At 52.2% G+C, this 16,781-nt stretch overlaps 5 protein-coding genes across 5 annotated transcripts; 2 read left to right on the forward strand and 3 right to left on the reverse strand.

Annotated features, from left to right (window-relative positions):
• Nucleotides 1–690: 690 nt before the first annotated feature.
• BDV37DRAFT_280546 (MAGE domain-containing protein) lies at nucleotides 691–1,842 on the reverse strand (the record flags this gene model as incomplete). The annotated part of the gene is made up of 3 exons (XM_032086600.1): nucleotides 691–1,307; nucleotides 1,384–1,762; nucleotides 1,816–1,842. The coding sequence occupies 3 exons, from the start codon at nucleotides 1,840–1,842 to the stop codon at nucleotides 691–693; spliced, it is 1,023 nt and encodes a 340-aa protein (XP_031944259.1).
• A 307-nt stretch (nucleotides 1,843–2,149) lies between these two features.
• BDV37DRAFT_242213 (putative pathogenesis associated protein Cap20) lies at nucleotides 2,150–3,271 on the reverse strand. The gene is made up of 2 exons (XM_032081286.1): nucleotides 2,979–3,271; nucleotides 2,150–2,923 (listed from the first exon to the last, which is right to left on the reverse strand). The coding sequence occupies exons 1-2, from the start codon at nucleotides 3,051–3,053 to the stop codon at nucleotides 2,423–2,425; spliced, it is 576 nt and encodes a 191-aa protein (XP_031944260.1). The 5' UTR covers nucleotides 3,054–3,271; the 3' UTR covers nucleotides 2,150–2,422.
• Nucleotides 3,272–5,456: 2,185 nt separating this feature from the next.
• Nucleotides 5,457–6,716, reverse strand: BDV37DRAFT_242217 (60S ribosomal protein eL27). Its single transcript, XM_032081287.1, has 4 exons — nucleotides 6,593–6,716; nucleotides 6,463–6,518; nucleotides 5,903–6,239; nucleotides 5,457–5,846 (listed from the first exon to the last, which is right to left on the reverse strand). Exons 1-4 carry the CDS (start codon nucleotides 6,597–6,599, stop codon nucleotides 5,839–5,841), a joined length of 408 nt encoding a protein of 135 aa, XP_031944261.1. The 5' UTR covers nucleotides 6,600–6,716; the 3' UTR covers nucleotides 5,457–5,838.
• Nucleotides 6,717–7,402: 686 nt separating this feature from the next.
• On the forward strand, nucleotides 7,403–14,222 carry BDV37DRAFT_280548 (uncharacterized protein; the record flags this gene model as incomplete). The annotated part of the gene is made up of 2 exons (XM_032086601.1): nucleotides 7,403–7,473; nucleotides 7,568–14,222. 2 exons carry the CDS (start codon nucleotides 7,403–7,405, stop codon nucleotides 14,220–14,222), a joined length of 6,726 nt encoding a protein of 2,241 aa, XP_031944262.1.
• A 733-nt stretch (nucleotides 14,223–14,955) lies between these two features.
• Nucleotides 14,956–16,722, forward strand: BDV37DRAFT_242224 (TLC domain-containing protein). The gene is made up of 2 exons (XM_032081288.1): nucleotides 14,956–15,685; nucleotides 15,821–16,722. The coding sequence occupies exons 1-2, from the start codon at nucleotides 15,206–15,208 to the stop codon at nucleotides 16,502–16,504; spliced, it is 1,164 nt and encodes a 387-aa protein (XP_031944263.1). The 5' UTR covers nucleotides 14,956–15,205; the 3' UTR covers nucleotides 16,505–16,722.
• The last annotated feature ends 59 nt before the right edge of the window (nucleotides 16,723–16,781 follow it).

Raw genomic sequence — 16,781 nt, forward strand, 5'->3', positions numbered from 1 at the left:
AGGGCTCGATGGTAAGATTACTTGTCCCACTCTGAAACAACCGGCGCTCCTAACCCAATGCGGGAAGATTTTCGATATGCGAAACTCGCCTGTTCGTCTTGTGTATGGATTCGAAGTATAATTAAGTACTCCTTAGTTTGGTGACTCTGGTGGCTGTCGGTGGGGTGCTTGACAGCCTCCAGGGCTGAGATGGCCAAGAAGCTCGAGAGCTCGAATCGTGAAGTGGCATATTTCCTCACCATCATCGCCGAACCGGATTTGTTGTCTTATGTGCCCTTCAAGCCGGCCATCAATATTTGCAATTGGCCGTGATTTAGCAAAGACACTGCCATTTCTTTGACGTGGAAATTGAAACCCGTTGGCAAACCCTCCGTTTGGCTCACTCTAATATCCTTAACAATTTGGAGGCATGACCCCGTCAGCATCCATGGTATCTTATTTGGTTGATCATTAGAGTAGCACTGGGTTGTGTCAGCTCTAGACATACATCTTGCTCGAGTATTTATTTAAAGTATAAATCTGTTTTGTGAACTTGGCCCTGGTAGAGATTACTTCTAGCTCTTTGATGGCGGAACATTGATATGAAATAAATAATCATTGGAAAGTGTCATATCCAATATCCGTACCATTGCTGGGTATCAAAGGAAAAGCCATAAATACAACATCAACATGACCACCATTTAAGAAATCTCAATCACTATCCTCGTCCTCGTCCTCATCCTCATCTTCTTCGTCCTCCGCTCTCCTCCGACTCCGTGTCTGTCTCTCCCGTGGCCCTTCTTCCTCCGCATCCCCATCCTGCTGCTCCTCCTCCTCCTCGCGCGGTTCAGGCAGCTTCATCCCCAAACTCCTCGCCAACCTCCCCTCGAAATCCTCCCTCTGCTCCGCCGTACCGTTGCCACCCCCATAAACCTCCCTCACCAACCCCGCCACGCCTGCAGCCCCAACCTCCATCTTCCCCCTCGGTCCCACCATATACTCAATTACTTCCTCGCCGCCATCCATCTCCCGCATCCGAACCAGATACCCATCTCTACACATCCGCGCCAGTAACCGATCCGTGCGATCAATCGGCGTATACGTATCGGCATTCGTCCGCGCCAAATACCGATCCAGCTTCTGCTCCGGTAATGAGCCCCCATTGAGCATGATCACGGCGATAATAAACGAATATAATCCAGTATAGGTACTCTCCCACGGGGCTTTGGTCGGCGGCAGAATCTCAGGGCGTCGGTACGCGGCCGGTAATGTACTACCCACGATCCAGGATTTGTTCGTTGAGGAGGGTCGTTCGACTTTCTGGGCCGCTGCATTTCCCCGTGTCTATTAGCACTCATTCACACTCCACAACTAAACCCGGAAAAAGAATGGGAAAGAACTGACCCCGCCGATCATGAATAGTGACCCTCTCCCGCACCGGCAACTCAACCATCTGCATCCCAAACTTCTCCCGCAAAACCTTCTGCGCCGCTTCAAACACTACCTTAAATTGTCTCGCCCCCTGCTCGCCCAGCACCTTCGCGCTAATCTCCGTCCGGCGGATCGGCTGCCGCGCATACTCGCTGGCCAGGGCCAGGCGCACCATCTTCTTCACCATCACGTCTGCGCTGCTTGGGTGGTGCGTTGCATCGTCGTCGCTGTCGGAGGGTGACGCTTGGGTATGGTTCAAGGTGCGGCGGCGTTGGGGGGTTGGTTCTGGGTCTTGTTCTTGGTCTGAGTCTGATGATGAGTCTGGCTCGGAGGAATTTGCGGGTGGGGGGTCCTTTGGGTTGTTAGTTTATTTCTTTGGAAGGGGCTAGATTGGGGAGGGCTTACGGCACGGCGTTTGCGGATGAGGGGCATTGTTTTGTTTCGAAGTCTTTTCTCAGTGTATTTGGTTCGAGTGGGGGAATAATGAGTTGAATGCACGTCGAGTAGATTTAGGTCGTTATCGAGTTATCAGATTTGATACTGGTTAATTTAGTGACGCGACGCGAGTGGATATGGCGCTAAGCTTCTCTGGGATGGACCGTGATCGAGCTTCATTGGGCAGTCACATGTTCGATCACATGTGATCTGCGAGGATCAGTTGATGGAACTTTTTAACTGTTGCACCACTGGTTTCCCAGTTGCTGTTTTGTTTTTTCTTGTTTTGTTTATTATGTTTTTGACTGAGGGATATAATATTGGTTGGTTTGTGCTAGTGGAGTAGTTACTGTTTGGTTCGAGGTGAGATTCAATTGGGTATTGATATCATAGAGGTCGAGTAGTGTATCAAAGAACCGGTGGCCATGAGACAGGACTCCGGCTTTTTAGAAAGAGAAATGAGTACAACAAATAGCTGCGCAGAAAAAAGATCAAGACACCCTTCTAGAAACAGAAATTAAACATGAAAGCCTGCTAGACAAAGAATCCTCCATTGAAAATTAAACACCACCCATCTCTAGTTGTTGGCCTTGTCGATCTTGTCGTTGACCACGTCCTTCACTTGCTCCTTCTTGGCCTGCAGCAAGGAGCTGAGGAAGCCCAGCGACTCCTGCGACAGGACCAAGCTGGTTGTGATCAGCGCCTTGCCGCTGGCCACCACACCGTCGCCGCCACACTTCTTGTACTCAGATCCGTAGGTGTCGAATACGTGGGCCTTGGCATCGCCTACGAGTCGTACGGGATAGGTGGCGTTGTCGTAGATGGTGCCCCGGAGCTTCTCGGTGTCCTCCTTGATGAAAGGGAATCGCGAGTCGATCTGAGACAGTCCTTGGTCGCCGAGAGAGTCTGCGCGGGCCAGGTAGGGGGCGATGTAGCCGTAGGGTTTGGAGAGGTAGGGCAGGAAGGGCTTCGCGATGCGGTCATAGCTCTGGTCGGCGTACTCTATGGACTTGGCGCCGTACTTGTTGCTCTTGAAGACGGAGATGGAGTCGGAGACGACGGGGTAGGATGTGAGGTGCTATATCCAGGGTGAGTGATGGACCAGGAAGGGTCGCGATGGAGGCATGGCTTACATCAAGGAAGTGCGAGTGGACCTTCTCGCCGTTGACAACGTTTTCACCCATCTTTTTTGGCTCTGCGTGAGGCATCGGTTACTATCGGGGGAGGAGGGTTAGTACTTGGGATGGAGCTGGATGAGGATCGGCGAGGTGCAGTGCATCGCATACCTGAGGAGGTAGGAGTATGTAAGCCACGAACGATCGGAGACTAAGGGAGGTCAAGCTCTACTGGTAGGAGAAGAGCAAAAAGTTTTATAAGAAAGCTTGGTGGGGTGGGAGGAGAAGAAAAAAGGGAGCGTCAGGAGAAGTACAATCAGTTCGAGAAAAGGACCAGGACAGAAGGATATTTATTAGCTTTTCGAGGTATTAAACAATCACATCAGATAGAATTTTTGCTCATCAGAGACGACGATAATAGAATAAGTAATAAGAAAGCACCAAAGCATGTGATAGCGGATCCGCAACTTGACTGAACGCAAGCGGAGGGGCAAAAAATTCAAAATATCAAAAAACCAAAATAAATCGAATCAAAATAGTGTTACACTACGGCTAAGGTCCGACTCATCATTGGCATCTCATCGGGCTAGAATATCGTCCAGCGATAGTCCAGCATCCTCTTATTTGCTCGCAGGGTCGGCCCGATCGTCATTCTGGGCAAGCAAGCCAACCGGGGCCTTGAGTCGTGGAAGTTGTCAATCTGGTTGCCTGAGGGTAGGATGGATGGGAAAACGGGCTGGTTCCTTGGAAGGGGAGAGATAAGGTGAAGGCGCAAATCGAATGATCTTTGGACCTTTCCAGCACATTGCGTTATCGTCCGTGGCGCGCGAGAAGATTTGATGGACGTTGAAACCGGAAAGGCAAATGAGATGCTCGAGTGTTAGTGGGCTGACGGCATGTGATTGCGGGTCATCCTTTTTTATCTGTCTCTGGGCACTAAGTTAGTGCAAGTGTGTACGTCGTGCACTTCTTCCAGGACCGCATCCTCGTCCTAGAAGATCGTTTATTATTATCCACGCCTCCGTGATGATCCTCTAAACTTATTCAGAGAAAAGGTTATTTTGATTTCGCGATTTTCTTAAATCATGAACAAAATGCAGAACCGTCTGAATAAATAAAATATAATAAACTAATAGATTAGAAAATATAACTATAACATGACTGACCCAAGAATCTGAAGAAAAATATATGAATCATGCATGAGTGTACTGACTCGTCCAGACTGATGAAGCGACGCCTCCTCCGACAACGCCTTGGCCTTGCCTTTCATTCAAGCGCAAAGACTTTTCCTTCTCTTCGTTTCCCCTTTTGAGTTGGATCCGCCCCCGTTGGTCTGAGCGCCGTCTGTCTAGCCAACAATCGCTCTCCTTGGCCCCATCTCGCTGTCAAGCACCGGTTTCCCATTTTACGCTGATCCATCTTTACAGCCCTCCCCCCGACACTCGACCGGCATGGCATTTTCTAGCGTCAACCCCGTGCATCGTACTTTTGCCGCAATTCTCATCTTATTTCCCATATGATCGGGACGACTAGGTTGCATTGGGGAGTTGTAGCAAGCTCTCTCACTGGGATAGGCTCATAAGCTAAGGGGACCTAGGTGCCTGTGGCTGGAAGACCCTGGATTTCATCATGTGTAACTCATTTCAGCAGTAGCCGCGAAGCACATGATAGTAATATATACTCCCTGGTCTGGTGCTGTCCATAGCTTGTGAAAGGTGAATATGTGCTTTCGGATGCATATGGTAGCATAGACTGTGTTATGCATGTCATTATATATTTCTGACCGCGACCTGTCATTCGACTCGCAACCCCACCAACAACATTCCGTATGCAAGGAAGACAAACATTCATTGTGTTCCTACGCATATTCTAGACTCGTCACAAAGAAAAACGCAATAGAGAAATCAAAAACAGAAAAAAAAAAGACTCAACATAAAACACCTCCTCAGTAGATCCACCCGCGGAGAAAAACACAAGCAAGAGCACAGACAGGCACATCCGCGTCTCTTCCTACTGGGCCGGACCCCAACCCGCAAAAGGGAACGTAGACGCCGCTCGCAATGAGCAAGGAGAACGCTATGGATTACTATAGTTCGATCGCTCAATACGAGCTCCCACTTACACATACTAAGGTTCCTACCGCATGCCGCACGGCCATTCGTAGGACGACTAGCCGCCCACGGTTGGTCGCTGCATGCATGGACCGGTCCAGTCCATCTACGAGGACGTTCCACTTCCGTCCGGAGTACAGCGGCTACGGGGATGAGGTGGCCCTGGATGTCGGTTGTCTATTGCTGTTCCCCGCTTCTCGGATTGCTGCTGTCCGTCCGGTTTGCTTGATTGCGGAGATACGGAAGATGCGGGGATCTTTATGCGCCAAGTGGACGTCGAGTTTGTCCCTCTGCTCGAGCACGTGTGCTCGTCCGAGGGTTTGACTTGATGCTTCATTAGGAGGGGAAAACAAGATAGAGTAATATATATCTCTCCATGGGGTTTGGGGTGGGGGAAAGGATCCGGAGCAGGAACCAAAATCACATTGATAGAGGACTTGAGACTTAGCGCTGCGATAAGGCCAAGTCACGGGGTATAGTCCCGGGAATCTGTAGTCACATCGTAGTCATCTCAGACAAAGGAAGATTTTGAATTTGTTCATATTTCCATTTCATTGCGAGGACGCCAGATCTCTGTGGCCTCCTTCATTATCAAAAAAGAAAAATGGCCAAGTCCTGGACTTGTACATCGATACATTCCCCATGCGTCCGCCAGCTATGGTATCCGTCCTCTTGTGTCATGAACCGAATGTGCTCGATGCCCTTTTTTTCTTGCCTCATCTAAGACCTTGCGCGCTCAAACGACATAACGCCCAAAAAAACCCCGTTTAGAAACCTGTCTTCGGTCAGCGTGCGCCCATGTAGGATATACACAAATAGAAAAAAACGTACGAAGAGGAGTGAAGAACCAACGGTTCTTGCCGCTGGTGTAGCGGTCCTCAAGGGCCTTCTTGACGGTCTTCTTGGCGTCCTCACGCTGGGAAACCTCCTTGAAGGTGTCGTTGGTGACGGAGCCCTTGAGACCCTCGAGCTCGAGGGTGTAACGGGTGGGCATCAAGTGGTTGTAGTTGACAACCTTGATGAAAGGCTTGATGCGGCTGCGCTTCTCGACGGTCTTCTTACCCATGCGGCGGGTGACCTTCAGGGGGTAACGCTCGATACCGGCAACGACGGCATAGGCGAAGGGGTGCGCCTTGGAGCCAGTGTCGTTAGGCTGGACAATGACGACCTATACCAGCGGTCCTGTCAGCTTCATCCCTTCACACGTCTGATCCACGAAAACCCGAACACGCTATCTGCCGCCCATCTAACTTCTCGCTGGATGTCGTTGAATGTGTCGTAGATTCTCGTCGTCTTCCAAGAAAAATTCATTCGCTCCCGCCAAAACAAACGCCATAGCACACAGTTCGCCTCGCGCAGAAACGGAAAAAGGGAATCATTTCGTGTCGTACCTTCTTACCGGCGTAACGGCCACGGGTGATGATGGCCACACGGCCCACTTTCATGACTATCGCGACATCCTGTCAGCTGGCATTCAAACGTAGTGAATCAAAAATCGGGGTGGTAGAGCGATCAACTAACACTTCATTGTGAAAGTCCCGGCGGCAACAAGGTCGATGGGGTTGGTTGTCGATGTGCTTCGGTCGAGTAAAGAGAGTCTCCGCCGTCGACGTTCTTTTTTTCGCTTGAGAATCAGGGCTTGCTCAGGGCTTTTGTGCGCCCGTCTCTCATTGGTTGCATTACCGATGCTTCCGTCGCTAAGCCAGTCTGGGATAATTTCCCCAACGGGCTTAGTACCCGAGATTGGCCGGGGGGGCATCGGACAAACTTTTCCTCTTGACCGTGGATGCTCTCACCGCCCATGACGGCATTGTTTACTCGGCAACGGGGCGTCTATCGGTTGCTAGGACGAAGCTTTGATGTGTACACGAGGGATTGGGTCCGATGCTGGTTGATGCCCCATGAGCTACCATTCAAATCTCCCTCCAGTTCTCAAACTCCACTCGGCTGTTTGGGTCACTTATTTCTGTTTTAATTGATTATACTCCAAGATCTACTCTACTACCCTCGGGTCTCTTCAATCGTGGTCCGTTCCTCGTCTAGTTCCTCCTCTCCATCCCTCTACAGCAAGCGCATTGATACCTTTTTTTTTTTTTCTGTTCTGTTTTCACGATCCTTGTTTTCCTGCTGTGCGACGTCCTTTGATGCGACCAAGAGTTATCTGCTTTTGCTTTGTTTTGACGATTTGATATGCCTAACGACCTTAATTGAACGAACATTCTTCTGCGCATTCCCCTACATTAACCCCTCTTGCCCCCGATTCCAGCTTGTGTTTTCAACTGTCGAGGAACAAACGATACAGAAAGTCTACCCTCTAAGCCAGGTCTTACAATGCCGGCGGCTCACACTCGCGACGGTTCCCGAGACCGGGAGCTCGTTGTCAGACACCAATCAATTCCCATGTATGTCTCAAGTATCCCCTAAACAAAGACCGGTTGCCGCCCAATGGCAAATGAAGGACTGCCGTAGACTAACCTTGACATCGTGGAAATGAAGGTGGGACAGCTCAGACCCCGAACGGGCGCCTCCACCGCTGCCCATGAACCCCGGTTCAACCAGCCCCGCGACGAAGGGCAACGTTTCGCCCGGTATCCAAGCGATGGCGGCCTCCTTTACAGAGAAGATGCGGGAAAACGCCCCAAGTCCATACATTTCTAACCCCATGCCGCCGAAGTCTTCGCCGGAGAAGTCTCTGATCAAAGGCCAATTCCACAAGCGCATGCAGTCGTTTCAGAATAGCTCGGATCCGCGATCGGAGTTCCTAAACTATCTAGAGAGCAAATCACCGGAACGGCCTCAGCGAGCGTCGACGTTTGATTCGACGACAAAGCCGCTGGAGAAGAGTCTAATGAAATCTGAGGTAGAAGAGCCGGAAGCAGACCACGAGCCCCCGAACTTGCTCATCTCGCCCCGTTATCTCTCCAAACCGATCCTCGGGGAAAGCACCCCGCCCTCTGCCACCATGCTCGCGCTGCAGAATATGCAGCTCCCCTGTGAACCCGATTCGCAACCCAAGAGTGTCGAGTCGGACCCGTTCGTAGGGCCGAGCCGTCCTCCCAACTATAGCTTCGAATCCTTGTCCACACAAATCCACAGTCTTACCGATATTGCCAGCAACCTCCAGCGCGAAATGGCCCAACTCAGTCGTCGAAGCAAGGATAATGCGACAGACCTCGTTAGTTTGAAAGCCGCCACGAATGCACGAGACGAAGATATCCGGAAAAGCCTCCGGGAGCTGTCGTCCAACCTGAATTCGAGGTTTCTGGAACCTGATGCTGCCACAAGGTTTGATTTCAGTACTCTCCTGGGTTCTGATAGTGGTGTTAACCATAGGGAATCGGATAGTTCTCCGAACTCGAAGAAGAGCTATGGACGGATGCCAAGTCCAAATCCCTTCGCGGCCGCGATGGAACGCGAGTTGGCCGCTTCGCCTACGCCCATCTCCGATGGCTCGGCCAGCATTGCCCTTTTGGAGAAGGTGCTCCGGGAGATGGCCACCAAGGAAGGTCAGGAAAAGCTTACGGAGCTGGTCGACGAGATCAAAGCCCGCCCCGTCTCGGATGTTACCGGCGAACCGCTTGATAGTAGGACAACAAAAATGCTAGAGGAGATCCTGAGTATCGTCAAGGACGAGTGGGAGAGCAAGGCTTTGGTACGGACACGTGCACCTTCTGATGCTGGTCATGCTGCTTTCAAGACAGGCAGATCAAAATCCATGGACCCTGAGCACTTATACGCTCCGGACCTGGACATGGTTCCCGGCGACAATGGCCGACTATCAGCACGTTCTATGTCTCACTCCGACGAGCAAACGACGGATGAAATGCTGTCAATCATGCGACGAGTGAAGAACAGCGTGATTGAAGGGGGGGGCATGACAAATGAAGTGAAAGCACTGGTACGCGAGTTGCGCGGCGAGGTGCTGGGCATGGGGCGAAACCTGGCCCGGAAACTGGAAGATATCGAGATAGCTCGCGAAGCTGCAGAGGACAAGCCCGCCGGCTCCGGAAAGGAGGAGATCTCCACTATTGTCAACGACAGTCTGTGCGAGCTGAGGGAGCAGCTGGAAGCAATCCTCAGCGAAAACAAGCAGCATTCAGCTGCTCTCTTAGACTTCCGCTCCGCAATGGATGGCGCCCAGATATACTCCATTGTCCAACGGGCCTTTAATGATCTCGACTTCTCACAATTGCGAGATGAACCGAGGGGCGCCACAATGGAAAAGGACGACATCTTGGATGCAGTTAGAGACGCCTGGGAAACGTACAAGCCCGAGATTGAGCTGGAGAACTTTGGACTGGAACGTGATGAGATCCTGGAATGTCTGTCAGAAGGTCTGAAAGCCTACCAGCCGCGGCATGAAGATGCGGTCACATATGATCAAGTCCTGGCAGCTGTACAGGCGGGTATGCAGCAGTTTGAGCAACCACCTAGCATCACTAAGGACGAGATTGTGCACACGATCCGTGAATGTCTCGAAACCTCTCAGACTGCTACCCGGTCTGTACACGATGAGAAGTTGGATGCTATGCGGGAAGATATACTGCAGGCGGTTACCCAATCCGTAGCATCTCAGAGTGCACTTACGAGGGAGTCACTTGACTCTGGCCTTGGTCGCGAGGAGATCTTGAACGCGGTTGGGCACGGCATCCAAGCGCACTTTACCTCTTCTCGGCAGCTTGAACAACCACACATCACCAAGGAGGATGTTGCTAATGTCGTCAACGATGCATTTTATGCTCAGCAGTCAGCTCTCAGTACCAATGTGCAACCTACGATTTCCCGCGACGAAATCCTCGCAGCTATTGCCGAGGGGCTGGAGGCTCAGAATAGCATGACCCGGGAGATCGAATTAAACAAGGACGATCTCATGGAAGCTATCTCAGCGGGACTCCAGGAGGCCAACGCCGAAAACCACAACATCGGGGACCAGATTCTTGAACGAGTCCTGGAGCACCATGACGGTATGAGAGAGGAGTTGAAGCAGCAGTCCCTGGCTAAGGAGAACGACACGATGCAGATTCTGGACGCAATTAAGGATGGTATCGCTGTGGTGCGACAGGAGGTCGAAGGCTACGCTGCTACCGCTGCCGAAGCCTCTGGCACGCATGAAATCATGGACACTGTGAAGGAAGGGTTCCGACTGCTCCAGGCGGACATGGAAAGGACAATCGCTGAGAGCGTAGTGGCTAGTGTTCCCCGCAACCCGGATACCCCAGAGCTTCTCGATGCAATGGAGAAGGAGTTTGAACACCTTCGATCTACTATCAGCTCTCTACTGCGGACGGAACAGAGCACCTCCAGTGACAAGGATGAAATCCTCGACGCCATTCGCGATGCCTCGGAGGCTCAGAAAATCCCCAAGAACCAGGATATTGCCAGCCTTATCAAACAAGAATTTGAGCAGCTTAGGGAATCGATGAACATGAGCCTTGTTCGTGCGGAGCCCGAAGCGCCGAAGAGTGACAAAGACGAGATCATTGCCGCTCTCCGTGAGAACCTTGACTCTTTCCGGGGCGAGAAGAGCGTGACGAGTGACAAGGATGATATCATCGCTGCACTTCGTGACCATCTGGAAAGCTTCCATGGGGAGCGGACTGATAAGGACGAAATTGTTGCAGCTGTCCGTGAGAACCTCGACGCTTTCCGGGGCGAGAAGAGCGTGACAAATGACAAGGATGAGATCATTGCCGCCCTGCGCGAAAGCTTTGAGACCTTCCGGGGCGAGAAAAGCACAACAAGTGATAAGGATGAGATTATTGCTGCCCTTCGTGAGAGCTTTGACGCCTTCCGGGGTGAGAAGAGCGAGACGAATGACAAGGATGAGATCATTGCTGCGCTTCGCGAGCATCTTGAAAGCTTCCGTGGTGAGAGGACCGATAAGGACGAAATTATCGCCGCTCTACGGGAAAACCTCGAGACTTTCCGTGATGAGGGCAGTCGTTCGCGAGATCTTGGCGACAATGAGTTCTCAACTGGCGATCTGATTGACGTCTTCAATGATGGTGTTGGGAATATCCGGGATGACCTGGGCAAACTGTTGGAAAGACCAGTGGAGTTTGACTACAACGAACTTCTTGACACTCTGAAGGAAGGACTTAGCAGTCTCAAAGCCGACGTCGAGATGTTGCGCAAGTCCCAGCTGGACGCCGAAGACGTTACCACAACTAGAGGTGGAGAGCTGATGCTTGCCAATCAACCCAGCCAACCTACGCCACATAGTCAACCCGACATTAGTAGTGATATGGAAGCGCTCAAATCTCTCATTTCCCAGCTTCAAACGAAGGTCGAAGCCATTGAATCTGCACCGCGCGCCGCGGAACCCGCTACAGACGCTCTCAAGAAAGAACACCTGGATGAGGTCCTAGCAGGCCTACATGAACTCCAGGGCTCCGTCACGGGTATTGTGGCGCGCGAGAACCCTGCAGATGACACGACTGCCAAGAAGGAGGACACGGAGGCGATCGAGACCTTGTTGCGGAGCACGAAGGCTCAGCTCGATGAGATGAAGTTCCCCGCCGCGGATGAGCTCGCCAGAGCCGAGCAGCTGGGCAGCCTGGAAACTACAGTGAAGGAGACGAAGGAAGCCCTATTCGAACTAAGCACCCGCTTGGAAGCTGAGGGCCCGACCAAGTCTGAGATCGGTACTTTGGAGACTCTCATGAAGGATATGTGGCTGGCCCTCGACGAGTTGAAAGGCAAAAACCCAGAAGGTGGGAGCGACACTGAGCAATTGGTCAAAGCCGACCTGCAGACGGTAGAAGCTATGATATTCGAAGTGAAGACGCAAATCGACGAGCTTAAGCTTCCCGACCCGGAGACCTTGCCTACGAAGACGGAGGTTCAGGATCTATCGGCCCTGGTCACCGAGTTCAGGGAGAAGGTGGAGGCTGAGAATGAGTTGACAGCCCAAGGGTTTGAGGCCCGTAAAGTGGAACACGCCGGTCTGGCTGAGAAGATCGAGGAGGCCAAGGCTGTGGTCGAAGGCCTTGGCGATGAGCTTAAAAGCAAGCTGGACGGAAGTAGTGAGGGTCTCTCTGAGTTGAAGCAGCTTCTGGAAGGCTTAGCAGTCTCCGCGGAGAGTTTTACGACAGTTGAAAATGTTAAGGAACTGACAGAACTCATCAATCGCGAGTTCGAGCGGGCACGCGGTGAACAGGACGCGCACAAGCTCGAAAAAGAGGAGCGCGACGCCGCCTCCCTTGTCAAGCAGGACGAGACCAGAGCGGCTATCATTGTGGAGCTTGGAGCGAAGATCGACGAGAAACTGGGTGAAGTCATGGCCAAATACGACGACATGCAGACTGCGATGGATACAAAATTCTCGGAGTCCGTCGAACGTGACAGCGCCCACCTTGAAGCTGCAACTAATACCAAATCTCTTGCGGAGGACATCAAGCTTGTTATCGGTACCATGGGCGACAGCGTCAATGAGGCTTGTGAGCGCATCACTGAGGACACCAAGTCCTTCTTGGAGAAGGTGGATGTCTCCTACAACAAAATGGAAGAGATGCACAACGAAGTGAAGACTCAGCAGGAACAGGCCCGATCCGACATTGAGCGGGCTGCGGCTGCAACTGATCGTGTGGAAAGCAAGCTGCATGAGTTCCATCCGCAGGTCTTGGAATCTATCCAGGAGATTCTCAACATTGTCGGCCAGCATTACGATCATTCGCAGAAGTCTGCTGAGGCCATCAAGACGGACTTATCTGCCCTGCCTTCGACTATTCCCCAGATGCTCCCCGCTTTACCACCCCCGGAGCCCGAAAAGTACGATGACAGCAAGGTCCAGGAGAAGCTAGACCACCTTTTGCATCATGCGAAGAATGAAAAGGTGCAGGAAGCCCTGAACATTTTGGTTGAGCGGGTAACGAACGACCAGGTGCACGAGAAACTTGATCAGCTCCTCAGCCAGACGACCAGCACCAATAGTCAGATGTATGACAAGTTGGATGAGCTACTCAACCACGCTGCCGAGAACAACGGGCCAATCCATGACAAGCTCGATACCCTCATCGACCACGCAACTAACACCGATCAGTCCGTCACGCAGATGATGAAGCTGGACGAGATGCACAAGGATATCATGGAGACGTCCCGCAAGATGACCGAGATGTTTGCCGCTCAGTCCGCAATCGTAGCCGAAGACAACGAACGCAAACGCCGCGAGGCGGAAGAGGCCGCGGTTGCGCTCGAGAGGAGAAACGCACAGAAAGAGCAAGTGGAAGCCGAAATTGTCGACCTCAAGGATGAGAAGGAGTCTCTTCTGAAGATGATCCAGACCTTGAAGGCCGAGAAGGAGGACCTTGTTAAGCAGACTACGAAACTCGGCAAGGAGCTCTCCAGCTTGGAGATGGCTCTCGAGCTCCGCCACGAGGAGATGCAGGTCATGGAGGACCGTGCGGACAGCCTGGAGAAGCGTATCCTCGAAGGTGTTCTCGACCACGCTCGCAGTGTTTTGCTCAGTCGGCCAAACAACGGTCTGAACATGAAGAAGTCGCGGGGCTCTCGGGCTCGAGGTCCTAGTGCGGCTAGCAATTCTAGCACTGCGCGAGAGGCTCGGAATATCTTGAGCAGCAGTGTTGGCATGGCACTAAGGAAGCGGTCTCAGGCACCGTCCCAGGCTGGCGCTGCTACCCCGACGAAGGACGGCAAGGAGAGACGAATCCTCAGTCTGAGCAACATGACTGGCAACCGCGGTCCTACTGATCGTCAGTCTAGTGTCAGCAGCGGGTTTGCCAGCTTGAAGCGCAGTCACTCCGTGAAGTCCAACATCTCCGACCGAAAGTCTTCCTGGGGTGGCAGAAGCTCTGTGCTGAACAAAGAGAACGAGGGGCTCCCCGAAGAGGATGAGAACCGCAGCGACATCGAAAGTGATGCGGGCACAGAGCGAAAAACGAGCTATGCCGACAGTATGATGTACGGAGCAGGTAGCACTGTGTCTAACGATCGACGGTTGAGTGGCTCCAGCACCGCCACTGAGATTGTTGGCCAGGGCGCTCGTTCAGTTGCGAATGATGGAGACGGTGCTTCGGAGACACATGACGATCTTAAGGGCGAGGATCCCGAGCTTGATTCCGAGTCATCCAAAATGGTGCTCTACGGACAACATAGCGACAGTGGGATTGGGGTTGCGAGCGTTGCGGGATAGCTTCAGTTGATGGCCTGATTGATTGATGGTTGACTTATGATCATGTGCAGTCTGATATGGATTCTTGAGATACCACCGACGGACGGTTCCGCCGGATAAGTTCCAGCAGTGTTTAAAGTTGTTCTAGACTCGTCTCTTTTGTACTTTTCCTTTGTTGATAGTTTTGTTTAGCTTGAATGCACATGACATCGATTCTTGTTTAGCACTAGATACATTACCATAATATATTTACGATCTTCCTTTACATGATGGCCCCTGCACTATTGTAGTCCAAGCTTTCTAGCCCTGTAGATAGACTCCTTCCCAGACAGGTTGTAGAATGCCCCTGTTCTGCTGACCGTGTCTTGCCTCATGCTTAACCCCTGTCCCCACCGCTGATATCCATGTGATAGGCTTGGGCGTTGATGTCACGACTTTTGAGATGGTCTCCATACCTACAGAAATGGGTGATGTGCGTGTCTCTGCATGAAAGAAAAGAGTGTGGTCCCTGATAGCACTCATATAGCCCTATATTGATGTGGAATCTAGACCGCTCAGGCGCGCATTCTGGAAGCGGCCTAGCGCAGTCGATCACGTCCAATGATCCAATCACGGGACCCGGGGCGATCAGCAGGCGCTGAGTCAGCGTCCCCAACGGATTCGTCCCAACTGGCGGCCCCACGAATCAGGCATCCGCAAGGCACGCGAGCAACCGCGGCATTTCATTAGTTTGAGATGCATAAATGACCTTCTCCTCACCTCAGCTCGAGACCATGGCTGGCCTGGGGTCCGACTAGACACCGCCGTTTGACCTGTTCCCTTAATTTCACGTCGACTTTCCTTCCCGACTATATCCAGTATTTCAGCTCTCGGCTGTTATACTGGAGCCATCAAGCTCCCCCAACTGTCCGATATCCACTACATCATCACCAACTAGGCACCGATAATAACCCTACTCGCCAACTGCTCTCACCCCTCTCGCCGCCAACGCCGCCAACGCCGGCATGTTGGACCCCTTCCCCCCTCCGCCAGCATGGCTCCGAGACCGCGTCGAGCCCTGGGCCCTGTATCTCAACGTTCCCGCCCTCTCAGACCACATCCATGAAGTCATCATCGCCTTCGCCGGTTACCAGTTCATCCACTCCTTCCTCTCGCCATGGCTCTCCCCCATCCTGTTCCCCCGCCACTACCCACACCTGAACAAACGTACCAAGCTCAATTGGGACGTCCACGTCGTCTCCCTCGTCCAGAGCGTGCTCATCAACGCCCTCGCCCTGTGGATCATGTTCGTGGACAAAGAGCGCAAGAACATGGACACCGGAGAGCGCATCTACGGATACACGGGCATGTGTGGACTCCTCGAGGCCCTGGCCGAGGGATACTTCGTCTACGACATTATCGTCAGTACGGTGCACATCAGGATGTTTGGCGTGGGCATGTTGTTCCATGCCATTAGTGCGCTATGGGTGTTTAGTTTCGGGTTTGTATGTGATCCCCCTCTTTATCCATATCCGATACAACAAAGAAACCTCCCTTCTACTCTCCCTCCCTCTCCATAAACAAATCAAGAAAAGAGAAGCGAAGAGAAAAAAAAACAAACTAACAGAAGAAACCCGCAGAGACCCTTCGTAAACTTCTACTCCCCAACATTCATCCTCTACGAGCTCTCCTCCCCATTCCTCAACATCCACTGGTTCCTGGATAAACTGAACCTCACCGGGTCCAAGCTCCAATGGTACAACGGCATGCTCCTCCTCTCCGTCTTCTTCTCCTGCCGTCTCGTCTGGGGAACCTGGCAATCCATCCTCGTCTACAAGGACATGTGGGCCGCCCTCTCCCAGACCTGGTCTCTGTCTCCCCTTGTGGCGGCAGGGTCCTCTGCGGGCCTGGACAGCGCCATCAACAGCGCCGTCTTCGGACACAGGGCCAAGCTCGCAGAGCAGTGCGTCGACGAGGTCTGCAGGAGGGCCAATGAGGAGGTGTTCAAGTATGCCGGGTTCACGGCGGGCGGGGTGCCAACGTGGCTTGTCGGGACCTATGTTGCGGCGAATGTGGTGTTGAATTCATTGAACTATTATTGGTTTTCGAAGATGGTGGAGACGGTGTTGAAGAGGTTCCGGGGGCCGAAGGAGGGTGCCGTTAAGGACGGGGGTAAAAGGGAGGAGGCGGTCGAGGAGGTCGTGGAGAAGGTTGTGCTTGAGGCTGCTGCTTCGCTTGAGGAGGAAGAGGGGAGTCCGTTCCTTGGGGAGGGCGTTGCGAAGGATGTTGATGTTGGCGGCGGGGATGTGAGGAGGAGGAGGTAGGGTTGAGTTAGGGCCTGAGATGGTGAGATGCTGTAGACGGTAGATGAGCTGGCACATTGTGCATTGCATCGGTGCTTGGTATATGGTTCTTTTGTCATCATCTGTTTCGGCTGGGGCTTGGAGATTGTTTATTTGCATCTTCTTACATTATGATGTTACTTTTTCAAGTTTCTGATTAAATATCATGGTTCATTAAATGCAGGCCGCTATATCGAAGAATATAGTAAATTCATTGAATTCACATCGACACATACTTAAAGCTAGTGGATACATAACA

This window comes from Aspergillus pseudonomiae, assembly GCF_009193645.1.
Source record: "Aspergillus pseudonomiae strain CBS 119388 unplaced genomic scaffold BDV37scaffold_14, whole genome shotgun sequence".
Lineage (NCBI taxonomy): Eukaryota > Fungi > Ascomycota > Eurotiomycetes > Eurotiales > Aspergillaceae > Aspergillus > Aspergillus pseudonomiae.

What these genes read in the sequence shown, in the direction of transcription:
- BDV37DRAFT_242213 (XM_032081286.1), bottom strand. Translation starts at nt 3,053, where the DNA reads ATGCCTCACGCAGAGCCAAAAAAGATGGGTGAAAACGTTGTCAACGGC. An exon ending in TCCACTCGCACTTCCTTGAT is followed by an intron (nt 2,924 to 2,978) that starts GTAAGCCATGCC and finishes CCCTGGATATAG; the next exon opens with CACCTCACATCCTACCCCGT.
- BDV37DRAFT_242217 (XM_032081287.1), bottom strand. An exon ending in GCCGTTACGCCGGTAAGAAG is followed by an intron (nt 6,240 to 6,462) that starts GTACGACACGAA and finishes CCGCTGGTATAG; the next exon opens with GTCGTCATTGTCCAGCCTAA.
- BDV37DRAFT_242224 (XM_032081288.1), top strand. Translation starts at nt 15,206, where the DNA reads ATGTTGGACCCCTTCCCCCCTCCGCCAGCATGGCTCCGAGACCGCGTC. An exon ending in GGGTGTTTAGTTTCGGGTTT is followed by an intron (nt 15,686 to 15,820) that starts GTATGTGATCCC and finishes AGAAACCCGCAG; the next exon opens with AGACCCTTCGTAAACTTCTA.